Source organism: Manduca sexta, chromosome 26 (genome assembly GCF_014839805.1).
Source record: "Manduca sexta isolate Smith_Timp_Sample1 chromosome 26, JHU_Msex_v1.0, whole genome shotgun sequence".
Lineage (NCBI taxonomy): Eukaryota > Metazoa > Arthropoda > Insecta > Lepidoptera > Sphingidae > Manduca > Manduca sexta.
This window is the reverse complement of record NC_051140.1, coordinates 2539494-2551689: the sequence shown is the minus strand read 5'-3', so window position 1 is coordinate 2551689 and position 12196 is coordinate 2539494. Positions and strand designations below refer to the sequence as shown.

General features: G+C 47.8%; 2 protein-coding genes across 2 annotated transcripts in view; both read right to left on the bottom strand.

The window, feature by feature from the left end:
- The window catches only part of LOC119190682, a 7861-nt gene extending 6565 nt beyond the window's left edge, over positions 1 to 1296 (bottom strand). The window contains exon 1 of the mRNA XM_037443059.1: positions 1122 to 1296. Within this exon, the coding sequence (XP_037298956.1) occupies positions 1122 to 1296 (175 nt within the window). The remainder of the gene's footprint in view (positions 1 to 1121) is intronic.
- Positions 1297 to 1822: 526 nt separating this feature from the next.
- LOC119190681 lies at positions 1823 to 3334 on the bottom strand. Its single transcript, XM_037443058.1, has one exon. It carries the CDS (start codon positions 3332 to 3334, stop codon positions 1823 to 1825), a length of 1512 nt encoding a protein of 503 aa, XP_037298955.1.
- Positions 3335 to 12196: the final 8862 nt, after the last annotated feature.

Below are 12196 nucleotides of genomic sequence, written 5' to 3'. Positions count from 1 at the left end.
TGTGGGGCGTAGGATCGGCACAGGACGCCTTTCCGTCCCCACAATGAGTGCTGGATTGCGTGAAGGGAGGTGGCAATGCCAATTAATAAGGCCCGGAGGTTTTATAGCGTATATTCACTATTCACACGTAAAATGTTACAATGATCCGGCGGACACACAGTAGCGGCGTACGTTTCGCAGTGCGGCGTGAGCGGTGCAGCATGCACGTCGCTCTCTCCTTTTCTTGCACTGTTTTTCCTGGCTGGAACACTTCAGGGCTTCTTGTTTTCTTCCTTTTCTTAACCTCGAACTGAACTTGCTGGAACTCGAACTGACGAATGCCAAAAAATTGCATTCGCTTATATATAACCCGGCTATCCCGTAGGAGAGCCGCCAAAAATAGAGCCTTTTTGTAGCCCTCATTTTCACTTCCTAGCTATCACTATTTTATAAATAAAAGTTGGACCTCTGGAGTCCCCCTATGAAATTTTACACGGTTTTATAGATAAATCAATTACCTATAACTATACACAAAAATAATACGCCTATGTGCGATACGAAAAAAGTTATAACAATAAAACATAAGAAAATTGTCTACAGACGACGCACAAAGGCCTTAAAAACGCTATTTACTTTGATATGAACTTATATACAATACCCATGTTTACGGCATGGGGTAGGCAAAAGCAAAAACTATGTCTATGTAAAAGCTTCTACACTGTCACTTCAATATCTCGGTCGTGAGATCGCTTTATAACGTACCACTAAAAACAGTCACACACACGTGCGCGGGCGCATTGTCCGTCCCTCTCTGGTGTGTCGTTTCGCTCGACACACCTACTGCGCATGCGTGAATGCGCTGTCTCGCTCTTTTCGTGTGTGCGTCCTGCACATTTCTTCCCGCCGTGTATCGCCCAGCGTCCAGGGGGGCGATACATTATGTAGACGTGTAGGACGTGCTTCGCCGCCGATTGCGGCGCTTCGCCTTCTTCGTCGCCGCCGCCTCGTCGCTCGGGTGCCGCAGGGTGCAGGAGGACGATTTTCTTCACGGGGCGTCGTAGCACGCCTCCCTGCGTGGCTACGTCCACCGTGCGCGTCACGCCGTCAGGTCCCGGATGCGTAGCACAGATGCGGCCACGCACCCAAGTGTGTTTTCTGTGGGAGCGTCCCGTCCACGATGCGCACGATGTCGCCGATGTGTAGCTCTGGTCCCTTGCTGCGGGGCTCCCGCCGGTTGCGGAGCTCGGGAAGGTACTCTCGTAGCCAAGTGGGTCCAGAACGCGTCGGCCAGCTGCTGCGACGCTCGAAGGTCGGCATGTGTGCCGTAGCCGTGTTCGGCTGGAAAATTAGGTGCGGGGAGTGGGCCCCTGACAGCCCAACAGAAAGTGGTTAGGCGTCAGGGCCTCCGGATCTTCGGGGTTCACCGACACATGAGTCAGTGGGCGGCTGTTGACTGTGAACTCCACCTCGGCGAGTAGTGTCGACAGCGTCTCTTCATGTGGCCTCTGCTCGTGAAGCACCGTCGTCAGCGCGGTCTTGACCGACCGCACGAGTCGTTCCCAGGCGCCACCCATGAATGGTGCGCCCGGAGGGATGAAACGCCATCTAATCGCCCTCCGCGACGCCTCTTGTTCGGCGCCAGCGAGGAGGGTGTTGCGCAGCTCCTTTTCTGCGCCGTGGAAGTTGGTCCCGTTGTCGGACCAGATCTCGGCGGGGCTCCCGCGGCGCGCTGTCATGCGCCGCAGAGCCATGATCGCCCCTTGTGTGCTCAGGGGAGTGCACCACTTCGAGATGCACCGCCCGCACTGTTAGGCATGTGAAGAGAGCGACATACCTTTTTTGATTACTCCGGCCCACGGTGACTGTGAGCGGGCCGAAATAGTCCAAACCGGTGTATGTAAACGGCCGGTGATGATGCGCCAGTCGACAGGGAGGCAAGTCTCCCGTTATCGGTTGCGGTGGAGTGGCCGCCCTCTGGCGGCACTTTGAAGCAGCTCCTGACCACCGCCTTGACCGTCGGGCGCAGTCGAATGACCCATTTGTGCTGCCGACAGTAATTGACGACGCTCTCCACGCCTGCATGGTGGAGTTGTGTGTGGACATGTTCCACCCACAGTTTCGTCGCCCGATGTTCGCCATCGACGATCGGAGGGTTCTTTGTTGCGGCGCTTACTCCCGCGGCGGCTGAAATTCTGCTGTCGAGGCAAATGAGTTCGTTAATAAATGTTATACTCAAAGCGTACAACCTGCTTTCTTTTGACACGGGTTTTCCTTTTCGAGTGAGCGTAGTTTTTCCCTCGAAGGCGGCCTCCTGACTCGCCTTTATGATTATGCGCTCGGCCTCTTCTTGCAACTCGGCTGGGAGCGTCACAAATCGCTCCTCCGGTGCTTGTACGACTCGTTTCGCCGCATTTTTCGCGGCTTCGTTGCGCCTCCAATCCGGATTCTCGCTTGCGGCCGCCTTGGTCCTCTTGTAATGGACCGTGTTGACGCGTTGTTTGAAGCGTTGTACTGCTTGTAGTACGCGGGCGGCAGCTCTAACGTAGCGATTCCAATTTGAGAATCGATTCACGTCGGGCAGGACTTCCTTGTACTGTTTCTCCCGACGCTCTGTAACAGTGTTCACTCTTTCCTCACCCGTGTCGGTGCTCAGCTGTGTTTCCTCCGCAGGCCATAGTTCGGGCGGGTCGCGGAGGAACTCTGGTCCGTTGAACCACCTGTGTTCCCGCGTGAAGTTGTCGGGAACGTCGCGCGTAGCGTCGTCGGCAACGTTGTAGCGCGTAGGCACCCATCTCCATTGATTCGCCTGTGTGTGTTCTTCTATCGCGGCGATTCGATGCGCTACGTAGGGCTTGTACGACCTGGCTCCCGTCCTGATCCAGCACAGTGTTGTCTTGCTGTCGGTCCAGTAGGTCGTGGATTCTGGCTGCCTGGAGTGCTCCTGTGTCACACTCGCAGCCATCCGTGCGCCGAGTACAGCTGCCTGTAGTTCAAGCCGTGGTATGGAGGTTAATTTGAGTGGAGCTACCTTTGCCTTGGCCGCCAGTAACGTGACTGTGACTCGTCCGTCGTCGTCCTCGGCGCGCCAGTAGAGCGCGGTCGCGTAGGCTGACTCGCTGGCGTCGGTGAACACGTGGAGTTGGAGTTTTCTCGCTCGGGAGTAGCCGGGATAGCAGCGCGGCACTGTTACGCCGCTGAGTTGCTTCAAATGGGTGAGCCAGTTCACCCAGGCGGCGGACAGTTCGTCGTCGATCGGGTCGTCCCAATCGGTGCCGCGTCGCCACACCTCCTGTAATAGCTGTTTAGCCCGCACAGTTATCGGCGACACCAACCCTAGAGGATCAAACAACGACATTACTATTTTCAATGCTTCTCTCTTCGTGGGTGCTTCTCGCCTCAGTAGGTTCGACGGTATGCGGGCTAAGTCTAGGTTGAATGCCAACCTGTCTTCTTGTGGCCTCCAAATAAGGCCTAGAACTCGTTCAGTCCTTTCTATTTCCACCGCTTCGGTTGTATTGGGGCGATTCGCCGAGCGCCTTCAATACCGCGGGCGAGTTACTCGTCCACTTTCTTAATTCAAAAATGAGCTTCTCTGTGTATGTTACGCACCTGAGTAGCGATTGTTATCGCCCTGTGTTCATCTTCATAGCTGTCGAGGTAGTCGTCCATGTAGTGTTTCTTCTTGATCGCCTCGACAGCCTCAGGATGCGTGTGTCGGTGTCTCTCCGCGTTGCGATTCATGACGTATATCGCCGTCGCAGGAGAGCACGATGCGCCAAAGATTAATACCTTCATTCGGTACACCTCTGGCGGCCGGCTATCTCGGCGGTTTCCCCGCCAGAGGTAGCGCAGTGCGTCGCGATCTTCCTCGCGTAGTCCCACCTGCATGAACATCTCCGTGATGTCCGCTGTTACAGCGACGGGATGTTCCCGGAATCTTAATAACACTGCGGGAAGAGGCTGTAACAAATCCGGCCCTGTTAATAGATTCTCATTCAAAGTCGTACCTTTTGTTTTGGCTGCTGCGTCGTGTACAACTCGCAATTTGTCGGGCTTTAGAGCGTTTACGACTGCGAAATGCGGCAAGTACCACGTCCTTGTGGTGTGGGACGCGCGTGGCGCTATTTCCGCGTAGCCCTTCTTGACTAGGGCCTCCATGTGCTCTTCATACCTTTCTTTAAGGTCGGGATTCTTGTCCAACTTGTTTTCTATGTTGTGCAGCCTTTTCAGCGTGTTTTCGTAGTTGTTCGGCAATTCCACGCTGTCCGATTTCCACAACAGGGCCGTCTGATATCTTCCCCCCGGCGATCTCTCCGTATGTTCGTTCAGTATCTTGAGCGCCTTCTCGCCGGGGTCGTTCTTGGGCCTGCGGGGTTCTATAAACAGGTTGTCGGATGTTATAAAATCTCGCAAAAGTTCCTCTGTGCGTTCGTCGGTCGTGGTTTGACCGACGAAATTCACTCTGTGTCCCAGAGTCCGAGTCCGGCTTCCATGTATCACCCAACCGAGCGGTGTGAGTGGATGCGACCGGTTGATGTCTCCTACCTGACCGTGTTTTCGTGGCGAGGAGGAGATGCCAGTTATCCTGGCCTATGAGGATTCGGGGTTTCGCCTCTTCCGCTCGTTTAGCGGACAGTAGGCCCTTCAGGTGTCCGCAATCCCGTATCGCCTCGTCCGGGATGCGCTGCGCCGCCAACTGGAGATTGTCGACGGTGCGTGCTTCGATGCGAAGTCGTCCCTGGCTTCCTTCAATATTAAACTTGACGCGCCGAGAATTGTTGCGTGTCTTCCTCTCCCCGTCGTACGTTGCTATGTGGAGTGGTTCGTCCGGTCCTTCCGCGCCGATATCTCGAGCGAGTTCGTCGTCGATGAGGCTCACCGTCGATCCGTCGTCGAGTAAGGCGAAAGTGCGAGCCACTCCCGCCGGTCCTGAAATGCACACTGGGGCTATTTTTTAAAAAGGACATCTGTGGCATCCATGTTGAGTTCACTGCCTCGTTCACTGCTTCGCCGGGTGCGTCGGTGATCTTATTTTTTCGCTCCGAGTGCAGCAAGCGGTGATGTAGATACTCGCACCCGTTGATGTCGCATTTCTTCGGCTTGCATGTGTGTTGTTTGTTCCTGAATTTCAAACATCTGAAACATAGTCTGTGCTTCTTTGCGATGTCCCACCGCGCGTCTATGGCGGCGTCGCGGAAGCGAACGCAGTCACTCATCGAGTGCGTTTCTTTGTTACACACACTGCATGTCGACCGTTTATCTGCCACAGTCGTGTGTACCCGCTGCCGGCGTGGTTGTTCGCCGCCGCCGAATCTTGCCGGCGAAGCCTTGTCCGTAATGACTTCAGGCGTCGCGAACGGGCTGCAGAAATCGGCTTCTCTTCTTATGAAGCGACAAAACTTTAATAAATCGGGCTCACCTCTATGCTGTGCGGCGGCGAACTCGTACCACTGTCTTTTCAACGTCGGAGTTAGCTTCTCCATAACTGCCTTAGTTACCTCCGGGTTGTAGAGGTAGAAGGCACAGTCGAGCGCTTGTAGTGTGCCCACGATGTTTTCTATCTTCGTGGCGAATGTGCAGATGTCTCTCGGCGTATCTGTAAGACGGGGTAGCGCGCGTAGGCGCTCTATTTCGGCTAAGGCGATTGAGTCCGGGCGCCCAAAGCGCGTTTCCAGACTCTTTAACACGGTGTTCGGGTCGGCGTTGGTTATAAGCAGTCCCTGTACTGCTTCCCTTGGCGATGCCCCCGGAGGCTACGGCGTAAGCCGGGACATGTTTTCCAACGTCGTGAAGTGGCTCATGGACTCTATGTAGGCCGCTCTATATGTGAGCCAATCGTGATGATCACCGTTGAACGTAGGCAACTCTGTGTACCTTAAAGGTTGCCTATGCTGTGCGGCTTGCACAGCTTGTGTTCTTGATACTCCGTCCTCGGTCGCGATGCGACCAACGCGCCGTCTTGCACTTGTTGCGGGTTCGGCGTTGATTGCGGTTGCTGCGAAGCTGAGTTGTCTCGTAGCCAGGCTGCTACGACGGGCGGCAGTTGCTTCGTAGCGCGGTGTTCGTCGCTCCGTGCGGCGATTACAGGCGGCGGCTGCGTAGCTTGTTGAGTTCGTTGCCACGATGCGGCTTCAATCGTTGGCACTTCAGGCTGCGCAGTCGGGTTCACTGAAAATGGCATAAAACGGACGGATTATTTGTTTCGGGCGTTGTGACGGGATGCGTCGGCGGGTGCACGGCACTGGCTCCCGCCGGTACAGTCGCCGGGTTGTCCCATGATACGGCAGCGATCACTGGGTCCGATGACTGTATAGGGGCTTGCTTTCCCGTCGCAACATCGGTCGGTCGGCTCTCGATCGCGAGTAATTGGCTAGTTTGAACCCAGCTATGTACTCGGCAATCTTGTCCGGCCTCCGTTATGACGGATTCGAGGTCGTCCTCGCTATCCTCCGCCTCGATTTCAGCTAGCTTGGCGGCCGCTAGCTCTATTTTCAGTGCGGTGATTTCAGCCCTGGCCTGTGCCAGGCGGCGTGCCCTTGAAGCGTGTTTAGTTGACGACGCTGCTTTGCTTCGGGCTCGCTCTTGCGTCGATTGTTCCGTTGCGGCGGCAGGTCGCTCCTCCGCAGCGGTGCAAGGCGCGGCTTCCCGAAGCGTAGCGGTGTGTGTCGCTGCGCTCTCGGCGATTGTTTCTTCGGTTGCTTCAGTTGTTCCGGTGACGGTCGCCGACGTCGCTGTAGCGGACGTCGCTGTCGCCGAAGTCGCTGTCGCCGAAGTCGCTGTCGCCGAAGTTGCTGTAACAGACGCTGATTCCGCCTGCTCTCCCGGTGGACCTTGTAACTGGCATCCTTCCCGTTCACGTTAATCCGGCTCGAAGGACCAAAATGTGGGGCGTAGGATCGGCACGGAACGCCTTTCCGTCCCCACAATGAGTGCTGGATTGCGTGAAGGGAGGTGGCAATGCCAATTAATAAGGCCCGGGAGGTTTTATAGCGTATATTCACTATTCACACGTAAAATGTTACAATGATCCGGCGGACACACAGTAGCGGCGTACGTTTCGCAGTGCGGCGTGAGCGGTGCAGCATGCACGTCGCTCTCTCCTTTTCTTGCACTGTTTTTCCTGGCTGGAACACTTCAGGGCTTCTTGTTTTCTTCCTTTTCTTAACTCGAACTGAACTTGCTGGAACTCGAACTGACGAATGCCAAAATTGCATTCGCTTATATATAACCCGGCTATCCCGTAGGAGAGCCGCCAAAAATAGAGCCTTTTTGTAGCCTCATTTTCACTTCCTAGCTATCACTATTTTATAAATAAAAGTTGGACCTCTGGAGTCCCCTATGCGAAATTTACACGGTTTTATAGATAAATCAATTACCTATAACTATACACAAAAATAATACGCCTATGTGCGATACGAAAAAAGTTATAACAATAAAACATAAGAAAATTGTCTACAGACGACGCACAAAGGCCTTAAAAACGTTATTTACTTTGATATGAACTTATATACAATACCCATGTTTACGGCATGGGGTAGGCAAAAGCAAAAACTATGTCTATGTAAAGTTTCTACACTGTCACTTCAATATCTCGGTCGTGAGATCGCTTTATAACGTACCACTAAAAAACAGTCACACACACGTGCGCGGGCGCATTGTCCGTCCCTCTCTGGGTGTGTCGTTTCGCTCGACACACCTACTGCGCATGCGTGAATGCGCTGTCTCGCTCTTTTCGTGTGTGCGTCCTGCACACACTCGAATATTCCTACAGTTTAAGACGCAGATATTAGGTTCTACTTTAAATATTGGCTTGTAGTAGAGTTTTATAAAAGCTAATTCCGTATCTTTTCCGTTAGTATGTTACATGTATAGATATATCTGTAAGGAATCAGCGCCTCGTCTGGATCATTAACTTTCGTCGCCCTTGATTGTTGATGTTTCGGACTCTTATGAACGGTGCACTGACCGCAACGCTTGTATTGCTTCATCCAGTTACTGCCGGCCTTTAGCAGATGATGTGTTCATACGTGGGACGACATAATCTAACCTAGCATAATGCTGTCTCGCGTTCACCAGTCATTCAGCTTTATTGTCGAGTGTAGTTATTGGTAGAGCTTTTTCAAATAATACCTATAAATTTTAAAAAGCGCGCATAGCCATCTATATGTATGTACATCTCGAAAGAAATTAATTCTTTACAAGTGGGTCATCAAAAGATAAATGAGTACTATTAACCGTCGCCCATAAACGTTTGTACAACGATCCTGTCGTCACATCGTGCATAAATTCCAACTCTTATTAAATTCATGCTGAATAGACCACAAATCTTCGGTTACTTTACGACTTACTATATTATAATATATAAAATCTGAAATTTTGCGACAGTGAGTCTTTCTTAAAAGTAAACGCAAAAACAGTTTATTGGATTTGCATGAAAATTGTCATACGAATAGACCGTGACTTGGATTATCATATAGGTTTTTTTTCACGGTACTTCTTTCCCATGGAACATTAATAATATTCTATCATCACATTTTTTAAATACATGGTGTTAGCATCGTTAAGGTGGTGTTAGTGATTTAGTGTGTTTCGTAGCGGGAAAGGCTTTTCAAACGAGCAAAGTTGGATCAAAACCTAATGGGTCACTAAAACTGAGTACTGTGCAATACTGGTTACCTATATCTGTTGCCGTGCCTATGATCTTCAACACAATCACCTAATCATGATGCATATGCTGTCATCCATATAGATTTGATTTATATCTCAATACTCGATCAATTATAGCTTTTGTAAGTAAGCTTCTAACCTTAAAATATGTATGTTTTAAAGGGATACGTACTTCTTCTGTAATTTCCTAACCTCTATTCCTTCTCCTTAAGGTCAACAGCACATCCACGATCAGTACTTATAGGCTGAAGATATCAATTAACAAGATTGACTTGCCCGTTTAACCACCCATTAGCAATAATAAACATAATATACTTCGGATTCGAGAACCTCCTGCTTTGAATTCAGTTAAATAGGTCCATATATGTTTTTCTTTTTTTTATCCGACACGGCAAAGTGGGCCAACTGCACCTGATGGTAAGTGAAGTGGGATCCAATAGAATGGTTAGGTACCCCTCGGGCCTCGGCAGTCGATACAGGCTGATCTCGGAACGCGACACACGTGGGCCCTTATGGCGGGTTTTTAAACCTTGTGTTCGGCGGTTGCTATCCGGGCGGATATAAAATATATTCTACCACCAGCAGATAAAGTATGTGGTACATTAGGTAAATGCACAAGAGTATCAAAAATACATTCGGTATTATAAATTTAGTACAAAGAAAATCTTTTAATAGTGAAATAATAGTGGCTCGTTGCAATATCTACTGGTTATCATAAATATTGCTATCTTAACTTATTTATGTACCATAGCCGGCGCGGTATGACACTCGGCGTATCTACAATTATTTTAAATACTTAGATAAATATGCTGTAAGTTATTTCAACATCAAAATTTAAAATTAGATGTTCTCTCCGCACGTCTGGGCACTACATATTCGTACAAGTTAAAATATCAGCAGGAAAGAGTGTTCGTGACCTTATTGTGACCGAGGCCTTGACGAACACGGAGCAGACAAGTACTCACCTATAGCGTTATACTGAAATTGACGACACATTTATCCCGCCGACATTCGTGCTCTTTACCAATTTACAGCGTGCTAGTAAGTACCTAGCCAAATAAGAAAAAGTAGGTACTTACATACGTACTTATATTCACCTTGGGGGCCGTTCAAGTATTACATAACGCAATTATTGAAGATTTTTGACACCCCGCCCCGCATGTAACGCTCTGTAACGTTCTTCTGTAGCCCCTCGCCCCCACCCTAAAATTAACACTAAAGTGACCATTTTTATCTAATCGTCACAATTATGGTCCGCAAAATACCGGAAGTCGCTAAAATACCTTTGTTATTATATTCATCCATTGACGTGTATTCTATTTTCATCAAGTTTAATGGATGTTTTTTAGAGGTTTGGTTTTATATTAGGTAAAACTATGGCTAGCGATTGTATTTTTGGACAGTTGACTAATTCATTTTGCCATTTCGCAATGAAATAGACTTAGGTACACCAGAATAACGTTTGCAAATTGTGCATTTTTATTTACATAATAATGGGTCAGTTTGCCATACTTGTACGAGCAAGTTGTTCGGAACACCATAGATCGTTTTCACTCTACGCACACTGTTATCTTTCTCTTATCCCATCCACAAAGGCTCTATACAGTTCGCACAGAAGAAATTATAGCTGTTGTTGAGCGTAGTGTCGAAGAGGACCTGAATGTGTCTATTGAACATCGTGCACAGCAATTGGAACGGCGCGCATCGACTTTGTGGAAGATTTTACGAAAAGATCTTGGCTTATATTATCTTGGCAGAACTATAGTTTCAACAAGATGCTGCATCATGCCACATGGCGAGCGACACTATTAATTTATTGCGGGAAACATTCAACGAAAGCATTATTTCACGTAATGGTCTAGTAACTGGCCTTCATGATAGTGTGTTCTAAGGCTTTTGGATATGTTCTTTGGGGATAATATGTGAAAACATTAGCTTACGCTGATAAACCACGGACGTTGAATCACTTGGAAGCCAACATTCGCCGCATTATTGCCAATATGTATATTACTGTCCCATTTGCTCGATAAAGTCGTCGAAAATTAGACTTCTCGATTGCGCTTCATTTGAGCCATTCGTGGCGCTCATATTCCAGAAACAGTATTTAATCACTATTGGTAAAGAAATGTCTCTTAAATAGAGCCAATATTTAAAGAATTAACTAGACCTCTAAAAAAACATCCTTTTATAAGGCAGAAGAGTTTGTTTGTTTGTTTGAACGCGCTAATCTGAGGGACTGGTGGTTCGAACGGAAAAAGGAAGGCTGTAGGCTATATATTATCATACTATGACCAATAGGATCAACGCAGTAATGAAAAATATTGCAAAAAACGGAGAAAATTTAATAAATTTTCCGTTTTCTCAGCGCACGTTATTACGTTAAAACGGTTGAAGCTACGTATCAAATACCTATGTATGACGGAATTGTTCTTTAAAATTCTAACAACTAATAAAACAAAGACGAGCGAAAGTGTCAGGATGCCCGTATCGCTGTAGACCAAATTATTAACAATAACTTTCATTAGATTTCATTTTATGGTCAGCTAATTTTATTACATACCATAAATTACTCATAATTGAAAATCATCGTAAGTATAATTGTTTATTCATTTGTTAATATATATAATAAGTATTAGCTATTGCTACAGTTTTCAATTTTCTTTTCCAATTTTCAGTAAATACGAATTATACTGTAATAATTTTTTATACATAAAATTACATAATATCAGTGACTCTATCTTTTTCTTGCACTATGCAGGTCGAAGTTCGATTCAGAATGAATTTTCACTATTTCCTAGGTAAACTATTCCCTCGGAATTCGAAAGGACAGGTTGTCATATGTAGAGAAAATAAAAAATCATCATTATACTCACTAATGACAATTTTTAAGGACCAAGTACGTAGTTACTTACGTAGGTACTTACTTATATCATAAATAGCTTTTGCCTGCGGTTCCGCCCGTATCTAAACGCTTTTCCGAGATAAATATTTTCCCGGGGATAAAAATTTGCCTAGCGCTGAGGAGTAATGGACTTTCGTATTAGTGAAAAAAAATTGAAATAGGTGTAGTAGTTCTTGAAATTAACGCGTTCAAATAAACAAACATATACTCTTGAACTCCATATAATTAGTATAGATTCACTGGATTGCGACTCAACCCAATCGGCAGATTTTACATGATAAAAGTTTATGAGGATGCAGGCTTTAATTATACGTCATATTATTATAATAGATCAAGAGGCTACATTTTAAAAAGGTTCTAGGTAATGTAGATACGGCAGCTACAACGTGGCGCATAGTGTATGTGCTACGAGAATAGTCAATACACACCGCGCCGCGATGGCTAGTGGCTACTTACGTAACATGCGACCTTCCAAGCTCTTCGCTCAAACTGACAAGTGACAAGGCGGAAAAACTTGTACGTACCTACCTATTTTTATAAATAGCTATGAGAAAATTGGCAGACCTTTCCATCTTGCATCATTAAGTAAGTATATGTATATTACTTGGTTCTATGTATTTTTTAAACTTGAAAGAGCAAGAAGTAGCA

Coding starts and splice junctions, on each gene's coding strand:
- LOC119190681 (XM_037443058.1), bottom strand. CDS start 3,334: ATGTCGTTGTTTGATCCTCTAGGGTTGGTGTCGCCGATAACTGTGCGG.